General features: G+C 47.6%; 2 protein-coding genes across 7 annotated transcripts in view; one reads left to right on the top strand and one right to left on the bottom strand.

The window, feature by feature from the left end:
- The window catches only part of MYO9A (myosin IXA), a 301,246-nt gene extending 288,757 nt beyond the window's left edge, over window positions 1–12,489 (top strand). For all 5 annotated transcript variants that reach the window (XM_066388529.1, XM_066388530.1, XM_066388531.1 and 2 more), the window contains 3 exons: window positions 2,384–2,586; window positions 5,399–5,541; window positions 6,461–12,489. In XM_066388529.1, coding sequence (XP_066244626.1) covers window positions 2,384–2,586; window positions 5,399–5,541; window positions 6,461–6,924 — 810 coding nt within the window. In that variant the 3' untranslated portion in view covers window positions 6,925–12,489. The remainder of the gene's footprint in view (window positions 1–2,383; window positions 2,587–5,398; window positions 5,542–6,460) is intronic.
- Window positions 12,490–12,527: 38 nt separating this feature from the next.
- NR2E3 (nuclear receptor subfamily 2 group E member 3) lies at window positions 12,528–19,908 on the bottom strand. 2 transcript variants are annotated; one of them, XM_066388550.1, is made up of 9 exons: window positions 19,703–19,845; window positions 19,079–19,205; window positions 18,830–18,933; window positions 18,509–18,742; window positions 18,224–18,399; window positions 17,211–17,457; window positions 16,854–16,959; window positions 14,706–14,858; window positions 12,528–13,271 (listed from the first exon to the last, which is right to left on the bottom strand). In XM_066388550.1, exons 1-8 carry the CDS (start codon window positions 19,782–19,784, stop codon window positions 14,726–14,728), a joined length of 1,209 nt encoding a protein of 402 aa, XP_066244647.1. In that variant the 5' UTR covers window positions 19,785–19,845; the 3' UTR covers window positions 12,528–13,271; window positions 14,706–14,725. The 2 variants fall into 2 exon arrangements, with proteins under 2 accessions (XP_066244647.1, XP_066244648.1); XM_066388551.1 differs by having other exon boundaries at window positions 12,528–14,858; window positions 19,703–19,908.
- Window positions 19,909–21,200: the final 1,292 nt, after the last annotated feature.

Genomic DNA, 21,200 nt, shown 5'->3' with positions numbered 1-21,200 from the left:
GACTATTTTTTATTATTATTTTTTTCTGTTAGTTTAGAAGTTTTTACACTTTTACTTTTCTTTTAGTAGTTAACTTATAGGTTATAATAAAAATCTATTATCTTTCGAAGTCTGTTAATTGGTACTTTTATCTTTTTCCAAGACAATGCAAGGACTTTAATATGCTTTCACTATTATATGATATAGTTACTATCTTTTTGTATGTTTAATTATCTGTATATTTTTAATCCAACATTATTCTTATGTTTTATTTAGTCAGTATTCATTTTAGGCTTACTCACATATTGACTGTTTTCATTGCTCTTTATTTCTCCCTTCTTAACTTTTCTTTCTAGGGTGTTTCTGTCTGTTCGTCAGTGTTTCCTTTAGTGCAAGTCTGCTGGTGACAGATTCTCTTAGACTGTCTGAAAAATGTCTTTATTGGAGCTTTATTCTTGAAAGTTGTTTTGCTATATATAAAATTTTAGGTTGGCAGTTAACTTTTTCTCTCTTCACTTTGAAAATGCCATCTATTATTTTCTGCCTTCCATTGTTTCTGTTGAAAAGTTGCTTCTTTGTTGCAGGTAGATTTTTTCCCCCTTAAAACCTTAATGTTTTTAAGGTTTTCTCTTGCCTTTGATTTTCAGTGTCTAAGTATGGACTTTTTAAAAAATTTACCTTTCTTAGAGGTTGGCGGCTTCCTATAGTCAGTAGGGTGATGTCTTTATTTACATAGTTTTGAAAACTTCTCTGCCATTATCTCTTTAATATTTCTTCAACAGGATCACTCTCTCTCCTGGTTTTGTTTTGTCTTTTTTTTTTTTTAACAGATGGTAGATCTTTTTATTATGTCCTGTCTTTTACCTTCTTTTCTGAATTTTTTCAGAAAATTTTTTGTTTTGTTTTTCCTGCTTGATTCTTGATATTTTTTTTCTGACCTAACTTCTGGTTCACTAATTCAACAGTGTCTTCCTGTCTTCTCCAGTATGGTTGTTTTCAGTCTGTCCTATAGCCACAGTGTCTGCAGTCATCAAGGGTTTCTGTTTTCTGTTGTTTTTACTGGTTTTCATTTACATGGTCTTGTCTCCTTTTGTGCTTGGTTACCTTTGATTGTGTGTCAGACACAGTATTTGAAACATTGTTTGAAAAAATATTTTGATTACTTTCCAAAGAGTATTTTTATTTTTTCTGCCAGGTGCCAGGGCACTAAAAACATGGGTTACTTTAATCCAGTTTTAGGGGTTAGTTTTCTGGACCATTCACATGAATTGAAGCTAGGCTGCAGAGTCCTCAAGGACTAGTGTCACTTCACCTAGCCCTCAGGTCTAGGACACACACCCTGGGGATGCCAGCGTCAGACACAGAGGGTTTACCAGGCTGCAGCCTGTACTCTGTGGGTCTGGACGCCACTTTGTTCTCTACCCCAAGGGTTGACAAGCTCTTTCCATAAAGGATGAGAGTAAATATATTCGTCTTTGTAGAACTGTATAGTCTTGGTTGCAACAATTAATGCTGCCATTGTTCTACAGAAGAGCCATAGTGCGTGAATTAACGAGCATGGATGTATTCCAATAAAACTTTATTTACAAAATCAGGCACAGACCAGATTTTGGTACATGGGGCATGCAGATGCAGCTTCCTTGACCCTGATGTAGTGTGTCAGGAGCTCTGCTCAGCCTCTCAGCCCCTCTTCTTAAACTTAGATTAGCCCTGACTGCTAGGCTGCCTCTCCTTGTCCTACATTGCTAAGAATATGTTGGTTTTTTTATGTTTGGTCCAGTTGTTCTTAGCAGGAGGTCTAAACTGAAATACCTTGCTTGCTATTTTCAGAAGCTTAAGTTATATATAAAATAACCAGTGTGAAAACAGTAAGGTTTTTCCCCCTCTGAGCTCCAAGAAAGAAGTTTCTTAAATTATTCTCAGAGACTATCTCTCACTAGCACTCTGTGATATATAAATGACTTTTTTTAAAAATGAAACTGAGTTTCAAGACATGTTTCTATAATCTTCCTAGAGAGATTGTGCCTTCCAGAGTTAAAGGTAAAGAGCAGTGCTGTCCATCAGAACTTTGTGTGATGATGAGAATATTCAATTTAAAAGCCACGTGAGGCTATTTAGTTTGGAGTAGATGCAGCTTAGATTAAAAGAAAAATCTCATCCCAGCACAGTTTTGTTCTACACTCTCAGCCACCGAAGTACCCATTTCTCAGTGCTCTTGCAAGAAGTATTTAATCTAAATGAATTTGATGGATGGTATCTCACTAAAGATCTTAGACCTGGCAGAATATTTCCTTTATTTCTACCATTCATCTGGTATGATAGAAGTACATTTGTTATCCTAAATGGGCCATTATGTAAACAGATGTAGTCACTCAGTTACTTTATAACATGTTTTTCTTTGCAGGGAAAGGGGCGTGTTCGTCGAGGAAACTACCCAAGTCCATCCTCTCCTGCTGTAGTTGGAGTGCCTTCTGTGTCTGACGTGTCAGAAGAGACTTCGAGCAGTCAGGTGGCTGTGGAGACGGACATCAGCGAGCAGCAGCAGGCAGCCATGCAGCAGGAGGAGCGGGTGCTCACGGAGCAGATCGAGAACCTGCAGAAGGAGAAGTGAGTTTCCAGGTGGAAAGGGAGTGACCGTATTTCCCGTGTATAAGATGTTCCCATGTATAAGACGCACCTTAATTTTGGGGCCCAAAATTTGAAAGAAAAAAAAAAAGTATTACATAAAGTTATTGAACTCAATTTTTTTTTTTTTTTTTTTTTTTTGCATTTTTCTGAAGCTGGAAACGGGGAGAGACAGTCAGACAGACTCCCGCATGCGCCCGACCGGGATCCACCCGGCATGCCCACCAGGGGGCGATGCTCTGCCCATCCAGGGCGTCGCTATGTTGCGACCAGAGCCACTCTAGCGCCTGAGGCAGAGGCCACAGAGCCATCCCCAGCGCCCGGGCCATCTTTGCTCCAATGGAGCCTTGGCTGCAGGAGGGGAAGAGAGAGACAGAGAGGAAGGAGAGGGGGAGGGGTGGAGAAGCAGATGGACGCTTCTCCTGTGTGCCCTGGCCAGGAATCGAACCCGGGACTTCTGCACGCCAGGCCGACACTCTACCACTGAGCCAACTGGCCAGGGCTGAACTCAAATTTTTATTCATCATAAAATTCATACAACTCCTCATCACTGTCAAAAAAGTGGGAAATGCAAGTAAAAAATCTACAACCACTGTATAAGATTCATCCAGTTTTTAGACCCTAAATTTTTCAAAAAAGTGTGTGTCTTATACATGAGGAAATACCGTATCTGTCTTTATTTCTTTCTGTTCTTTATTCTTCCTGTATGTCAAGCACGGTGTCAGGTGATATAGGGGATATGGAAAAGATGTCTATGTCACCTGTTGTCAGGTAACAGTGTGAAAGCTATCACCTCACGGCAGGAAGCTCCATGAACAGGGAGACCTGAAACTGCTACAGTGATGGTGTGGACAGGCTGACTGGGCAGGGCATGGCAGGGAAGCTTAGTCAGGATCCTGACAGGTCACCTGGAAGCCAGCTTCGGGAATTCCCAGGCTAAAATGGAGTACCTGCCGAGAATGGGCATTATTTGGAACTCCATGAAGGAAGACATGTTCTGAAGATCAGTATAGCCATGGGGCCAGCAACTAGATGGTCAGAGTGGGATAGCAACTCTAACGGGTGCTAGGATACTGGGCAGGGAGATTGGTTGTCACTTAGGAGAGGGACAAGCAAGCAGCTCTGTGACCATTCCCATCCCTGGAGCAGAGGTGGGTGGCAGTGCGTCTTGGGGACAATGTGACCATCCTGGGGTTCTCCCTGAAGGTCCCACATACTGATTCTGGTGGACAGTGATGACTTGTACATTTCAAGGGGATTTTTGTTCCTAGTTCCAGGGTCCCAGGTCTGAGAGTTTGATGCATGTGGGGATGTGCGTCTGTGTACAGTGCTTTCTGCCTGTCAGAGTTGATGGAATGTAGGTGAGCTGAAATACCAGCTGGAGCTCTGTGGCCCAGATGTGGTGAGGCGGCAGCAGTGCACACTGAGTAGGCTGTTGCATACAGGGATTAACTAAGAAGAGGGATGACCGGCTCAGCTCTGATGAAAATGATATCAGAGGCATTGAAGGATGAATGGGGATTTGTAGGAAGGGGGAAATCTTTCTAGAGAAAGGAATAAGTATGAGCAGTCTCAGAGGTGTGAATACACATGGCTTATGATGTAATTGCAGTAATGAGCTTCTTGTGAGATTGTCTTTGAAAAGATTGCTTCAGCTAGGTAGTGGAAGTGATGCTTACAGGGCTTTGAAAGGGAAGAGATGAAAAGGGAGTAAGAATATGAAGGACAAGGCGGTTGTGGGCAAACAGACTATTTGATTCAGAGCTGGTGTATTTCCAGGTAATGATGAACCCTCAGATCTGCCCATTGGAGAAAGTTGCCTCTATGAGGAATGGTTGTTACAGTTGCAGGCATAAAGGAACTTTGGTGTTAGGGTATTAAAGTGAGCTGTGACAAAGATACTGATTGAAATAGATAGGGGGAATGTCAGGCAGTAATGAGAAAAGCAAGATTAGGAGCCATGTACCAAAGACTCAGGGAATGAGGGGCATGACTGAGGTAGGTCGGCAACTGATGAAGAGTAGCAGAAAATAAGACAAGTGGAGATGGTATAAGCTTCAAGGACAGAAAAGACAATCAGGCCTGACCTGTGGTGGCGCAGTGGATAAAGCGTCGACCTGGAAATGCTGAGGTCACCGGTTCGAAACGCTGGGCTTGCCTGGTCAAGGCACATATGGGAGTTGATGCTTCTAGCTCCTCCCCCTTCTCTCTCTCTCCCTCTCTCTCTCCTCTCTAAAAATGAATAAATAAAATAAAATAAATGTTTTTTTAAAAAAAAGAAAAGACAATCATTGTTTTACTTTATTCAGAGGTCTCTCTGTGGTCAAGGTAGAAAATATAGTCTGTATAGCCAGTTAGTGAGCTGGAAGGAATCTTTAGAGATTATCTGGTTTAATCTCTTTGTTCTGTGGATGAGAAAACTGAGGTCCAGAGAGAGGAAGGGTCCTTCCTGAGGCAGTATGAATGAGCTTAGAGTGAGTTTAGAACCCAATCTGATTATAAGCCCCCAAAGTGCCTTTTACCAAAAGGTCTCGCACCTTTGGTATCTTCCCCTACGTCCCCCTGGCCCTGTTCAGGCTCAGCCTTTGCTGTCATTTTGTCCTTTAGTGCTTACAGTTTTAGCCTTCCCATTACTATGGCTTACAGATTCTTATCACCACCCTGAATGAGAACAGCAAGAACTGTGACTGTTTTTGCTACTTAAATTCCTGACTTTTATGGAAGGTCTTTTCTCCTGTTGTCTTTCTTCCACTTCCAATCAAATGCTAGTGGGTTTCTGGATTGTGTCTTACAGGGAGGAGCTTACATTTGAGATGCTTGTACTGGAGCCCCGGGCCTCTGATGATGAAACCCTCGAGTCCGAGGCTTCCATTGGGACCGCTGATAGCTCTGAAAACTTGAACATTGAGTCTGAAGGTGCCACTTCTGAGAAACCCGGTAAATGAACACAGTAATGCAAAGAGGGTTAAGTATTCCCAAGCTAAGACAAAGTCCCTTTTCAGAACACCTTGACCTTACAGGAAAAGGTGACAAAGCCCTAAGGAGTTGAAATATACTGGTCTTTATGAGGCTTTCATAAAAATTGTTCATTATGTGAGGCCTTCCATGCAATGCAGCTTTTGGTAATTGAATGTTTTCTCTTGCATTTACTTTACCACAGAGAAAAGCCAGTAATCACAACAATGTTGTCTTACTGAGCCATGGTCAGTTTTCTAAGGGTGGGTAGTTTTCTAAATCGGGTAGTCAACCTTTTTATACCTACTGCCCACTTTTGTATCTCTGTTAGTGTAAAATTTTCTAACCACCCACCGGTTCCACAGTATTGGTGATTTATAAAGTAGGGAAATAATTTTACTTTATAAAATTTATAAAGCAGAGTTATAGCAAGTTAAAGCATATAATAATAATTACTTACCAAGTACTTTATGTCAGATTTTCACTAAGTTTGGTAGAATAAATCTTGATAAAATAACTTACTATAGTTAAATCTATCTTTTTATTTATACTTTGGTTGCTCCACTACCACCCACCATGAAAGCTGGAACGCCCACTAGTGGGCGGTAGGGACCAGGTTGACCAGCACTGCTCTAGATGATGGTGACAGTTGTAGGCCTCTCCTAATGGCACAAATTTCAGACTTCCTTGGGGTGATTCTGAAATGACACATGTAGAAATGGTTGATGAGCTCATTTCAAATTAAGTGTGTGCACAGAATACTTCAGTCTGGACCTTCCAAAGCTGAGCCCACTTAATTTCTCGTGTGAATAGTGACACTTACTCATTACATAATAGAATATTATGAGATTATGAGTAGAGGGAACTGTCATTTACATCTTTGGTCTCTTTTTTGCATTAGAGAGAAGCTTCACCCCCAGCTCCCTGAAGGCAGCCGGCAAGTATGAACCTCCTAGCACATTGAGAAAGCAGCTAAGAAAGCAGCGTGACTCTCTGGACTCAGTGGACCCATCAGTTTCCTCTTTATGTTCCTCCAGCACTGCATCTTCTCATGCAACCAGAAAACGATTTCAGATTTACTCCAAATCGCCATTCTACCGAGCTGCCTCCGCTGGTGAGGCCCTGACAATGGAGGGGCCCCTAGGCCAGACCAGATCCCTAGAAGACAGGCCTCAGTTCATTAGCAGAGGAACCTTCAACCCTGAAAAGGGCAAACAGAAATTGAAGAATGTGAAAAACTCACCTCAGAAAACCAAAGAGACCCCAGAGGGGACGGTGGTGTCTGGTCGCAGGAAAACTGTGGACCCAGATGGCAGCTCTACCCAACAGTTAGCTCTCTTTGGAAATAATGAGTTTATGGTCTGAACTGGCAGATGTGTCCCTTCATGGCTGCAAAGTGGTGAACACATCTCATCGTCAGGGCCTCTCGTCACCTCATCCACAGCAGCCCCTCAATGAGGTTCTGCCTCTGGCCCACGTGCACAGCTGAGACCTTGAGTGCCGGCCCAGGGCCGCTGCTGGGGGAGGCCCCTGACGGTCACAGGGCGGTGCCAGCTGTGCCTTGGCTGTTGTGTTGACTGGAGGTCTCACCAACAAGGTTGCCTCGCCAGGGCCTGGGAGTGTGGGCCAGTCGTGGAAGCCTTTGTGGTCACCTTTCTTCATCTTCTCCCTTTCCAGAGGAGGTGTGGGAGTGGGGAGCACATGGTGGGCCTAAGGGGTCCACTGATCTCTGATGTTTGAAGAAAATGTAAATCTTTCTTAACCATGAAAGCAAAAGCCTTTGGGTTTATTTTGGGATAGTTAGGAGCTGGGGTAGAATCTACTTTTTCTCCAAGGATTTATAAGGAAAAAGCCTAAGCTCTCTATTTTAAGATTTTTGGAAAACACTTCATGTTCTATTTCTGGGTGAGTGGAACAGCAGCTGTCTCCATTGGGCCATCAGAGCACGTCTCAAGCCTCTGGTTGCAGCAGAGAAGAGAGGCCATACTTTCCATTTTTGTTGATGTTTGATATAATAATAATCAGTGCTAGTTTAACTCCTAGTTAGTTCTTGCCAAATATATTGCATGGGCTGAAGTTTCTGTAGCCATACTGTTCTCATGTCCCTGGTCCTAGGATCAGGTTCCTCTGATTTTATAAAAATGTCCCAGAGATACGGTGATCCCTGAACATGAGGGTTTCACTCTAATCCATCAAGGCTTTTCTCTTTGTACAGATTAGACTGAAGATCACATATTCAGTTGCTGATAGATACCAACCAGAAACTCAAAACAAATGAATTGACCATTTAATCACTTCTCCTAAAACATTCTCACACTATACTGCATGAATAAGTGTTACTGAAAGCTGCCAGAAAATAAAAAGTTTTTCAGATGACTCATCTAACATATCTTTTTTTCCTTAGACCATCAGTATTAAATAGATTTTTTTTTTAAAATCAAGGACTACTTGAAGCTACTTTCTTTCATATTCTGGTTACTGAAGTTTAATATATATATATATAGTGTGCATATTTCTTTTTAACCTTATGCTTACCTCCTCCTGTGGAATTCTTTCCCACAGATAAGGGATATCGGACAGGGATGTGAGAACCACGCGTCCCTGGGTTGAGGGACAAGTCAGACCATCTTTCACCCCACTAGGTGTCTTTATACACCTGAGTTATAATAGCATTTTAAACTCCTTAGTTAGCATCCATGGGATTAGAAATCTGTTTTTGCTATTTATATAATATATGGAAAATGAAACACAATGCCCTTTCTTGAGATACATATGTGAAAATGTTTATTTTTCAAGTTACTAAATGCATCTTGTCTAACTACCACGTGCACTGTTATGAGAAATAGCCTTTACCACCTGTAACCTGAATTTTGGTTATTCTTCCTTTCTGTGCCGCTTCTTCAATGTGAAGTTATGGAAGTACTAAGACTTAAGTAAGGCAGTCTCTCCTGTTACACAGTACTGAACCTCATGCCACTGCCTAAGTAGTTGTTGTCGAGCCCTAGAGGAGAGGCTTGGGACATTCTGAGTAGCAGCTAAATGTAGCAGGAGTCTTACATGGTTTGGGTTCCGATATAAGCTGGAGAAAGGAATCTGTAAATCTCCAGAATGATGATGGTTAGTGAGTAAATGTTCCATTCTATATCCCACAAGCATCTGTCACCTTGTTTATGCTATCCTGAGAAGTAATGAATACAAAGCCTTTAAAAATCTGAATTTTGGAAAATTTAGAAGAAAACCCAGTCTCAGTGTGGTTGTGATGCAGTAGGGTTGCTGCTGTCCAAGGCCCCCTGCACTGCACATCAGTGTGGTGCTCCCGGGAGGTGGCTCTGCAGGTGTGCTGCTGCTCTTCGCGTGCATGCATTGGTCAGCACCACGCAAAACATGGCCCTTGTTGTGTAGGGTCCCCTTGGCCCAGAGCAGTAGCCTGGAGAGCACATCTTGACATATATTCTGAGTCTGTGGATTTCTGGTTACTGTTTTTAGCGAAGTAAGTTTTTTGGCAGTTAAAAAGCTACTCACATAGGACACTTTACAGGAGCTTGGCAATGGATGTCGAGAAACTTTGTAATTTTTCTCAGGGACCTGAAACCTGAATTTGGATAACATAAAATAAGAAATATTTGTTTTTCAGTTGCTAGATTTGTGGATTTCTAGTCATTTAATGAGCTGCCAGAATGCAGGGTGATGGGAAAGAGAGGTTCAGCTGCAGGAGTGGAGAGGAAGTGTGACCCTCCCTCTGCAGGGAGGGAAGCTGCTCTCATGGGATAATAGGTCTCATCATAACTCACCACTGCCAGAACCAAGTGCTGTCTCCTTCTGAAATTTGCCCTTAACTGGCTCTCTCCCTGGTCAAGTTATGTTACCAGTGAGGAGTGCTATGTGCATCACACTCACTTAGGAGTAAGATAATTAATAGGTGTCACATGTATTTCCTGATGCTTCTCTGCTTGTTTTATCTCATATCTCAGAGAACATGCCTGCAGGGCAGCAGTAGGCAGCTCACCTGGAGCCCATACTCCAGGGTGGGGAGCATCCTGTCCCATCACACATCCCCAGCCCCAAGCAGAGCCTGGATTGCAGCTTTCCCCAGGAAAGCCAGCACGTGCCTTGTCTTGAAATGTGTGATGGCAGCTTGGAGCACATTGGGTACCACAGGTGAAGCAACTGACTCTAACAGCAATACAGGAAGAGTTTGGGATGTCACATGCTCGGCTTGTAATGCACTTCATAAGTCCTGCCCTTTTCATTACTCTGCCACTCTGGGCTTCACCGAGGGAGATGCCGCCTTCCCTGTAGGAGCCTTTGATGGCTGTGGGAGGACCGAGGGCAGGAAATGGGATGCCAGAGCCCACTCCTCCACCTTCCTCAGATAGGCTGCAGGTGAGCGGCCAAGTCTCAGCGCCATCACAGTGGGGTTGTTTCCACTATCAGAGGATCCCAGAAACTTACTGAAAGAGGAGGTCCGACAGAGTGCCACAGGCCCACTTGGTCTTTTTAAACGAATGAATGTGTCTTTTTCACAAGCACTTTGGTGAAGTAGAGAGAAGAAAATATTCTCAGGATGTGTTCAAAGGATGTGTTTTAATTTTAAAAAGAAACAGTCCAGACACCTTTTCTCATCCTCTTTCCTCTCTCTCTTCTCTCTTCTCCCCTCTCTCTTCTCTTTTTCCTCCCCTTGATAGGGAGGCAGACCTCTGGCACTGTCCTCCAACACCAGGTTCACCTTGGTGGTTAGCTTCCTCAGTATCTGTGGGAGTCCTCTGTCTCTGTGCAGCTGACACACTCTTAACCACTTTTCTCTGGAACCACTCCCACATTTGATTCAGTGTTAAACGATGACAGCAAAATGATGAGTGTGGACATGGCTCTTAACTAGGTTTTGTTGGTCTCTTGGTTGAAATTGTTTTCCAGAAAACCCCCATAAAGGAGCCTATCACCTTGCTATGCCTATTTATCAGCCCTCTTTAGGTCATATAAAAGTTGCACCTTTGAACCATGTACTTGCATTTCTTAGGGGGAAAGGGGTGTAATACAGATTAGTATTATATTATTTTAAAGGATTTAACTAATTTATAAGTATGCTGAGTGTAAAATTTTAAGACTATGTATTGTAAAAGGACATATCCTGTGAAATAGAGTATTTTACTGTTAAAATAATTCTATAAGAAGAATGACTCACCCCTGGAACTGTTACATTCCTGACACAATCAATAGGCGCTTTGTCATTTCCTTTTGGTTTTGGCAGGGAGGGTATGGGGGAGCAAGACATCATCTGTATAAAGTTCAGTTTGTGTCACTCAGAATATGCACTGTATGCCTACACAAAAGCAGCTTGATGGACAAGTCACTCCAATGGCTTATTAAAGAACAAGTTTCCAGAAGCAGCAGTATGTGTGGTTTGTTTTCTGACCATCCCAGCTCCCACCCCAACTCATTGCAACCTGATCTCAAGAAACAACAATGATTTTCGTTAAACTGATTTTTTTTTTTTAAGGAAAAGTACTGAGCCCACAACTGACAAAGTGCAGATGTACTAGTTACTGGAACTTACTGCATTTGCGTAGAATGAGATTCAGCTGTTTTCTGTCATGGATGGCAGCTACTAGCTGTCAAGACTTCATTTAATCAGTTTAGGGCCAACTGGGCAGGAAGGAGGGAAGTCTACTTGTAGGATCCTCACCTAAAAGGCCATGAAGCAGCAGCAGCTACTAATAAGAGGGCCCAAGAATCAAACCTAGCTTGCTTCCATTCTGCCCCATTGTTGAATGCCTGTGGGAAAGTCGTTTGCCCTTCCTGGATGTTAGTTTGCTCTCTTCCCTGGTGGACTTCCATGGACAGCTGCTGACTCAGGTCTCAGAGTAAAGCACAGCTCCACTTGGAAGTGTCTTTACCCCTTGAATGGGCTTAGATGTCTTGTTTTCTCAACAGCTCCCAGTGTTCATGGCATCAGAAAACTTGGCTGTAAGCTTCTCAAGGCAAGAAACATAGCTCACTGTCTTGCTGAGTCTTAGAGCCCCAGCACAAACAAGAGGTGCCAGTACTCAGATACTGGATGGGGTTGCTGAGCGAGATCAGGGTCCCCAGCACCAAACTACATCAAAGGTGAAATGGAAAAAAAGTTCATGTGAATGCCCCCCTAACACCATAATTCAGTTTTTAAACTTAAGATTATCCTTACCGTTTCTTTTCAAAGTTTTTATTTACATTTTTTGCATTAAATTACATCAAAATGATAAAGATACAGTGAAATTTTTAAAAATTTCCTTAATTGGTCAAATAAGACCTAGAAGTGCCATTTTTAAAACTTGTTCCTGTGAAAAAAACAAAAAACAAACAAAAAAACTTGTCCCTGTGATTACTGAATTTACAACAAACCTTTCCAGTTATAAAGATGAGATCATGGAGGTATAAAGAGGAATAAGCTTTATAAAATCAAGAGCCTTGATTTTTTTAAATTTTGATTTGTTCTTTCTCCTATATTGGGTAGCAGTACAGTGTCTTAGAGCCAGGGACAGGACCATGAAAGGAGATAGACACGTGACATCTGTAATCCCACAGGCATCATGGATGCCTCGTTGAGTGTGTCCCCAATTCCATGTTGCCATTTATCCATTTTTTCAACAAATGCTCACTGAGCGGCCGCAGGTACTGCTTGGGGCACATGGGGAAGCGGACAGAGCTCCCTGCCTCTGCAGAGCCTGCACGTGAGTGGGGAAAACCAACCACGTCCACCAGGTGGAGACAGTCACCTGGTCACCCATAGTATCCACTATATTTATTAATTTGAAGGGTGCTTCTTGGCATTCTTGAGGGGTTTTTTCTGCCTTTTCTACCTTTACTCTCTTAAGGGTGGAGGAGGAGAAGTGTTGCAGGAGTCTGAAAACTGCATCTGAAAAGGAAGGCCCAAGCAGGCCCACAAGACTAACTGTGTACTTCTCAACCAAAGATGTTTCTGGCATTGAGAGGGGAAAAAAAAAAAAAAAAAGCTTTCATAGTATCCCCTCTCCTAGCAAGGGCTCTAGATGCAGTGAAAGAGGGGCTTCCCATCTGAATTTCAGTGGGGCCAATTTGGCAAAAGGTTGAATAAATCCTGGGATCAACTGAGAGCCATGTTGTGTTGGGAAAACAAGCCACTCTGTGTGTTTCAGGTGAGAAGGACTTAATGTAGGAATTAGAGGAGCTTAACATAAACATGGGAAGAACTGAGGAAATGAAAGCCAGAGAAGCTCCCCCACAGGAGGTCAAGAAAGCCAACACAGAACTCAGCTCCCACGTTCTCAAGAGCTTGGCTGGAAGCCACCGCAACTCTACAGCGGGCCCCTGTGAAGTCTGTTTGCCAGCACATCCAGTTGCACCACCTCCAAAGAAGAAGAACGATTTCTGCTTACCTCCCAAATCACAGGTGAGTGCCCTCCATCTCTCAGCCACTCTTAGGGGATGGGACCCTGGGAAATGCAGTTCTTGGGATCTCTGCAATGAGCACGAGACTGTTGGAGGTGGTGGTATGGATGCCAGGTTGGCCTCAGACAACCAGGCTTATGTACCTCCTCTGGTTCTCCATGACTTTCTCCCGGAGATCCCAAACAGTCGCTCTCCCAATGTAGAACTGCTTCTCCCAATGTAGAACTGCTGTGCTCAGCACCCAGGGCATGACCTTGACCCTGTAACTTCAGTGGTTTGCCCTTGCAGTCTGACTTCTCAAAGTGAGGCTGTAGGATAGATGTGAACACCTGATCATGTTTCAACCACGTTCCTCTGCTCAGGCCTTCTATAAATAGGTCTTTAAACCTAATAGATAAAACTTTTGATAAGGAATTGGGTACTATAATCGCATAGACTTTCAGTGACCCAAATAACTGAGGCCAGTCGGATGCATTCAGAAGATGAAGAGTCCCAAGCAGTTCGAGTGTTTAGTTGGGAAGGGCTTAATGCTGAACAGCATTTGCCATGGTCTTTCCTCTCTGGCCACCAACTGAGCTCTTGTCATTCCCAAAGCAGAGTATTCTGAAACTTTCTTCCTCCATCAAAGCAGGCTAACTCTGGGAGAATTAGCACACTGGCTGAAGGGCAGGATTTCACAGATCTCTCACATGACCGTTCTCTTCTAGACTTCAAGCATTTCTTCTTTGAAGACAGAAAATGCAACAGCCTCCTCAGTGGAGTCCAGGGGTGGAGGGGGTTTGGGGAAGAGGCAGTGCCAGAGCTGAGCAGAGGGTTAAGTAGAGTCGCAGCAAGGTCCAAGTCCTCACTAAGCCTCAAGTTTTTCATTTATAAATGGAACAAGTGATCCCTCCACAGCCAGAGTTAATTTGAGGATTAAATAACAACAACACACATTCAGTGCTCACTTCACTGCCTGGTGTATAAAGCACTTGAAATATGTTAACATTATTATTATTATTTGCTCAGTCTCCAGGGTCTTTGAAAAGGATGTGAGGTTTGTCTAAGCTTCACCCTTTGTATGCAGTTAAGAAGTGGTGGAGATCCCCCTTTACAAGTGCCTATACCTGCCTTGATTTCAGGTGGATGGTGCTCACCTTTGATGGTGGAGGGGGGAGGAAGGGTAAGGAAGAGGAAGCCCAAGAGAAGCCCAGGGATGGCGGGAGGCCCTCTGGAGGGAAGCTGGGGTGTTTTGGATCCTGCAGGAAATGTTTTACGGGGCTTGAATTCGTCACTCCTTGACTCTGACTTGGAGTGGAAGCCAAATGGCACTTCATACCCCGTGCAAAATAAAGACCATCTCTCACGTGACAGAAGCCTCCCTGGAGCCTCTTTCCAATCACCCCACCTTCCACCCAAGGGGCTTATTATTCCGGCTTTTGTCACCACCAGTTTGTCTCACCTGTTCTGGAACTTTGGATAAGCAGAATCGGTACCTCATTCTTATTCAACTTTTCTGTGAAATGTACCTATGTTGTCTTGTATTGGTGGCTCGTTCTCTTTTATTGCTGTTTTCCATTATAAGACATCCTACATGGAATTGATCCACTCTACCATTAACATACAGTTTGGGCTACTGTGAATAAAGCTGCTATGAGTATTTTTATATTCTGGTGACAGTGCTGCCAGGCAGGGGAGAATTACTGTATCTCAGGGCAGGTGAGTGTTCAACTTGGGTTGATTGCTTCCTGAGGTGGCCTCACCTGTCTTATTCTACCTCTTGTCAGTTTTTGAACATATCACAGAGGAGCTTCTCCATTGGAGTGTTCCCAATGGTCTTGCGGAAAAAGAGGAGCTCCATGCGTTCTGAGGTGACAAACCTTAAAGATGGGAGAAGCAGGAGCAGCTTCCCAAACCTGAGCAGGAGAGAGGACACCATCAGCCTTGTCATCCATGTCCAAGCACAAGCCTGGGGCAGCACCCTCCTAAGACAGGTGGCAGGGGATGGAGAGCAGCTGAGAGGTGCCCAGGAGAGAAGGGGGAAATGTGGAGGAACAGCCCCATGCACTCACTGGAGGGGGTGCTGCCACCTACCCCTGACCTGTGGGCCCCTCCCCCTCCAATATGAAAATAGTTTATTGTGTATAACGATTACAAAGTGAGAAGATCTTTATCTTAATACTCTATACAGTTATGATAATTAATACTATATGTATTTGAAAAGAATATACGTTCCCCTCTGTCAGCCACCCAGGATGACAGAGGAACCATTTGTGACAATGAAGTAAAATCATTGTTTTCGTGACTGAGATACTTGTCCAGAAAACAAGTAATTGTCATTTTCAATAAGAACCATTTGCCAAGAAGAGAATGTTGATGGTGAAGACCCAAGAGGCAGAGGGAGGGTATTGGACCCTCCTTGGGTAGGAGGCTGGACAGCCGGTGCCAATGCCAATGCCAATGTCAATCAGGCCTCTCCAATGTGAGCCTGCTGCATGCTCAGCTTCTGTTGTGGGGGTCTGTAGGAAGCCTCCCCGCCTTGTCTTGCCACCCCCAGGGTGGCTCCCCCCTGCAAGTGTGACTGAGTGGCCTTAAGCCTGCTCCTCCTCTGTGCCTCTGGTCTGAGAAGGGTCAGGGAGAAGTAACTATGAAGTCAAGGAGAGAAACTGTTTTTCTCCCTTCAGGAATTAATCCACTGGTGGGTCCCAAACAGTATTTTTTAAAAAAGAAATCTAGCTATCAGAGGAAGTTACACAAAGCAAGGGCAGGTGCTGCTGAGCAGCTTCATTTCCATGCCGGTGTGGATTTTGCGCTAAAAAAGAAGGAAATCTTGTTTCCTCCTGGGGGACAGCAGGGTGGTCAATGCTTAGAGAACGTGAATCACTAACACTTGGTCCTGCCTGCAGCTAACACAGAACTGCCATGGAGGTGATGTAGGAAATCTTAATCAGAATTTTTGAAATGTGATACTAAGCCAGTACGCCTCGACATTTCTGTAAGAAGCTGATCCCACAGAAGCTTGGACCAGGAGGGCATCTGCTACCTTATATCTGATGCTCATTCTCAGGCTGCCATGTTGAGTCCTGGCATGGCATTCTTCCTACATGTAGAAGCAGCAGGAACCTTTCTGCACAACAGGGCAACTGACCAGGACACTTTGACTCTTCTTCAAGGGAAATTACCTCTTCTGAGGACCATTTGTCAGGTTAGAGGTGATTTGCGGGTGTCCATGCTAATTTACTTCTTCAGAGAGAATGGCTGGGAGCCCCAAGAGAGTGCAGATAACATGTTCTGAAACAGCCAATAGATTCCTGGAGGCCACATGCTCCAACCTATGGATGCTCTACTGTATCTGCTGGTCTGGGCCATGCTGGGCTGCTCTAGAGCACTGGCTCCTGCCCCATACTCTCAGCCTGCAGCTACCAACCCTCAAACCCAGCCCACCTTTCTCCAGCAGCAGTTGGCTGTGCCTTCCAAACTGGGCTCTTGTCCTCAGAACACATCCCAGCTTACCTCTCTCTCCCTTCGTCAATGATGGCATCTCTTCTTTTAGACCTTAGCCTTCCTTCCGAGCCCAGCCCTGCCTCCAGAGTCCCTGCTCAGTCTGCTGTGCTCCTCCAACCCGTAAGTCTGTTTCCTACAGATCCATACAATCCCCTACAACCCCCCAAGACGTGACCAGGTCAGTTCTCGTCTTCAGTGTGGTCACTGTGATGGGCATCCCTGGGAGGCAGCCACTTACTTTGTCTTATGCACATCATTTTGGCTCCCATGCCCGGGCATGGCCTAGTAGATGCTGGACATGTGCTGGTTGAGACCCTGCCCTAATTGGTGCAGCCAGACAGGTAGGAAGGGGTGGAGAAGGGAAAGGATGGATGGATGATGGGCAGGGAGGCTGGCGCTTGGGTCACCTCACAGGCTGGCTGGGGTGGTGGGCCTTGATGTGCTGGCTCAGCATCACTTGGGACTGGTCCTGCAAGGTTTCCACACGCTCAGGATCCTTCAGGCCCTGTGTCTCTGGAGGGGAAAGCAGCAGTGAGCCCGCTGCCCAGCCTGCCCGCCCTCACAGTCAGCCGGCTGGACCCTCACGGAGGGAGGAGTGCACTCAGCCCTGCACCCTCCTCTTCTCCTGCCCCACACCCAGGGAAGAAGCCTGCACACATGTGGTATATGTGGGGTGATAGAGGGAAAGCAAGAGGCAGAGGGAAGTCACTGGAGTTTCCACTCTTCATTCCCGACTACTTCTCTGGTTGGACAGACCCAGCTACCTGGTTTGAAGAGGACCAGGGCCTTCATGCAGGCGAACTCTGTGGGGTCCACTGCCAATGCCCGGAACTGGGAGATGGTTTCCTGCAGGGAGCGCATCTCCACACTGGCCAGCGCCAGCTGGCCCTGGGAGCTGCCAGCAGCCAAGGCCTCAGGCGGGGCCAGCAGTGGGCAGTGGTCCAGTGGCAGAGACCACTGTATGGCTCCAAGGAGGAAAAGTTCACTCCAGGCCTCTTCCAGCAGGATCACCTGTGCTCAGAGGGGGAGGGAGTGTGACGGGCTCAGCCTGCACCTCTGCCACCCTCTTGGTCCCTTGAAAGAAGAAGGGCTGGTCCTGGGTGCCCAAAATATTCTCCTGACCTCCTGACATCAGCCAAGAGGAGCCCAGAGCTCTGGGACTTGGCACCACCTGGCCCGACTGCACAGGTTACATCTAGAGCCACACCTGGAGCATTTAGGAAAGCCTAGAGCCGTTGGAGGTTGGACAGCTGTGGGAACACTCCCCACAAGCACCTGAAATTGTTCTCAGAAGACGCCCTAGCTCAGGGTCTGGGCCCTCAGTGTGCCTCTCTTCTGGGTCATCACGATGGGTCAGTCTGCTTGCCCACGGGAAGCCCAGGGAGCATCCCAGAGTTGAAGAGGTAGGGCTGACACTCAAATCCTCAAGTGACAGACCTTTGTGCTCTTAGGGAGCCCAGAGCCGCCCGCTCAGGCTGTTACTGGGGTGTAGACCATCCTGCACACAGTGTCTGTCGTAGCTGATGTTTTGTTTAGGAGGGAAGAGCACCTGGGGGCCGTAGGTACTGCCTTCAAATCCTTGGTCTCTGTGTGTCTCTGGCTGTGGCTGTCCCCTTGGTGCTCACCCCAGCCACATCCCCTGACCAGCACTGACTCAGAGGCACGTGGGTCCTCAGCCATCACCATCCCCAAGTCATGGCACCTCTGGTCATCCCCTGCACAAGGACAGATGCATCCCCAGCCCGGGTGACTCATGGGGGCCGCCTGGTGGGTGTACCTGATCCCGGAAGGGAAGGGTGGAGAACACAGGCAGGTTCTTGGCCCACTTGACAGCCATGAAGATCAGCCGAGCGGAGGTCTCATAAATGCAGTCCAGGCCACAGGGTGGGGAGGAGGGATATGGGGACAAGGGGAACTCAGGGTCATTGCTGGTGACATCGATGTTCTCATCAGCTGTGGGAGGAGGAGGCTGTGACATCAGCGGCTGCTCTTCAGCAGGAGGCGGGAGTACTCAGGGGCTTGGCCGTGGGGGGGCAGGGTAACAAGGCGGTCCCCCTCTTACCGTCCTCCGGCTCCAGTTTAGCGCAGGCTTCCGCCTTGAGAAGGCTGGCCATGAAGTGGTGATGGCCCTGCGAAGTGAGGGCCCCAGGCCCCAGGGCTCTGGCTGCAGAAGCCGGTATGGGGCCCCGCGGGCTGGGTGCAGCCCCCAGTGGCTCCGGCGGGGGCTTCCCGTCTGACTGCACACGGTCCAGGCGCACCTGGGCTGTGCTGCGGGGCTGGCGCTCGTTCTGAACAGCTGGGGAGGCGGGGCGGTCAGGACACCCCACCCGCCGTGCACCCCCACCTCTTCTGCCATGTCTCCCTGGTTGGTTACTCGACTCACCGTCCTGGTTCATGCCTGCCTGTAAGCACTTCTTCAGCCGGCAGGCCTGGCATTGGTTCCGGTGGGCCTTGTCTACTGGGCACATCCCTGCCCCAACCTGACACCTGGAGGTGGAGGGGAGCCCTGGGTGTCAGTGTCCTGCTCCAGTGCTGTTTGGTGGGCCTTGCACATGCCCACCCTAGCCACATCTTCCCCTGGGACCTCAGGGCAGTAGGCCGGCAGAGCTCTCTGGGGCCTGCCCTCCCGCACCTGTAGATGAGCCTCCGCCTCACGCTCCTCTTGAAGAAGCCGCTGCAGCCATTGCAAGCGTAGATGCCATAGTGCTTCCCACTGCTGCTGTCACCACACACGTGGCACTGGAGCGAGGTGCCCACGCCTGGGGGAGGGGAGGAACGGGGATGGACAGGGCAGTACCCTCCCACCTTGCCAAGGACCCCTCCACCTCTCACTCCCTCTTCCACCTGGAAAACTATCTCCCTATCATACATGCTCCCACCCCCTCACCACCCAGCTCCTGAGCTCCTGCCCGCTTACCTCCCTGCCTCCATCACCTCCCTGCATGGCCAATTCTCAACAAGGTCAACTCTGGGCTTCCACGTCCCACCTGCATGCCCTCCCTTACCCCACACCACATTCTTGACAGCACCACCGGCACATGTGCTGGGAAACACTAAGGCGCTCCCTCTTCCTCCCTCCCTATCCGCTCAGCTGTGCTGTCATGGCTCTGCTCGCCCCGCCGGAGTTCTAGGGTCCCGGCTGGCCGGCAGCTTCCCTGACACAGGCCACAACCAGCTGGGCCCAAACTGCTCTGGGTCCTTCCACGGCGCTCACTTCCCTCCCCAGGGCCCTTACCTCACCTTCCAGAGAGCCTACCTGCCTGTTCCTCTCCCAGGCCCCATCTGCCTGGAGGCTCCTTCCTGGAAGCAGCCACTGCCATGGGTGCCCCTGCAGCCATGTGGGAGCTTGTGGGAGCCACTGCCCAAGTCCAGGCCGGTCCCAGGGCAGCCTCTGCCTTCCTGTCTGGGGAGGCTTCCTGGGACACGGAGCCAGTCAGCCTCCACCTCAGCTTTTCTACTTTGGCCCACGGTTAGGGCCAGTCTCTCTTCTATCCCTTACTTCTGCCTTTCCCTGGCCCGGGCCATCTCCCTTTGTCCTTGTCTCTCTCTCCTCTCTGTCCTCCTATCTCCCGTCCCCTCTGTCTGACTCAGGAGCTGTCCCAATGTCCCCCACAGCTGCGATCCTGGCGCAGGGAGGTTTGTCCCTGTGATCCTCTTAATCTTTACTGTCTTTGCAGGGGATCAACTGGCCACACCTGCAGCATTACCAAGGTGCCCCCAGCCGTCAGTCCTCTGCTCCCATACCAGTCCCTGGGGCTGCCCAGTGTCCCTGGGGCCCCTCTACCCAGTGCTCAAGCTATTTGCCATCCAATGCTAAATCTTGAAGGGAAGGGTAGACTTCACTTCCCCCAGGACTTTCATTTTTTGAGGTACTCAGTAAGCTGCTGGGATAAGCGTGCAGCCCTGTGTGTGTGTGGTGCTCACTGTGGGTCCTGGGCAGGTGCAGCCTCAAGCCCCTGTGCTTCTCCCCTGATCCCTTGATAAGGGACTGCTAGGGGCCCAAAATTTGAGGGTCCCGGCCCCGCTGGAATGCTAGCTTTCTTCAGAAACCCAGCATAGAGGCAGCATCCACCACACATGGGAATGAGCCCAGTCGGGGTCTGAGGTTGGCTTGGAGGCAGGGAGGCCTGGAGGCCCAGGGCACAATGTGGAGGGGTGCCTTCAGGCCTGCAAGGCAGCAGAAGAGTAGTGGGCAGGTGTTCCTCTTACCCACCTGGAGAGCAAGGCCTGCAGGACGAGAGGGATGAGGACACAGCCCGAGCCCGGCCACAGGCTCTTGGGCAGCTTCCCTGTCTTCCCTACTTGGCCTCACAGCCCTAGCAGGCTGCCCTTCATTGGTTCCCAGACCGTCTCCCCAGCACGAGCTCACTGAAGGTTCTGAGGGCACCAAGCCTAGACCCCAGAGGGAGGTGGAGGGAGCAGAGACAGAACAAGTTCACACTCCTGCTTCCTCCTGGGCCAGCCACAAGTCCCTGAGCCAGTGGTTTAACTCATTTGAGCTCCGGATTCCTCATCTGTGAAAAGGGGTGACAAAGGAACCCATTTTGTAGTGAGTTAGGGACACTAAAGACTGTCGTACTCGAGGTGCTTCAGTGTCTAGTACCCAGTGAGAGCATCAGGAATGATGGGTGCTGTTGTTATGAGTTATTACTCTCAGGGTCACTGCGAGAATCATGGGGCAGTCCTGTCAGTCCTTTCTCTTCCCTGTTCCACTGCCCCTCCCCCATGTCTCTCCAGGCCCAGGGTGGAGCCAA

The sequence above is a fragment of the Saccopteryx leptura genome, chromosome 6, assembly GCF_036850995.1.
Source record: "Saccopteryx leptura isolate mSacLep1 chromosome 6, mSacLep1_pri_phased_curated, whole genome shotgun sequence".
Classification (NCBI taxonomy): Eukaryota; Metazoa; Chordata; class Mammalia; order Chiroptera; family Emballonuridae; genus Saccopteryx; species Saccopteryx leptura.
The sequence above is the reverse complement of the archived record's forward strand: the minus strand, read 5'-3'. Positions and strand labels throughout refer to the sequence as shown.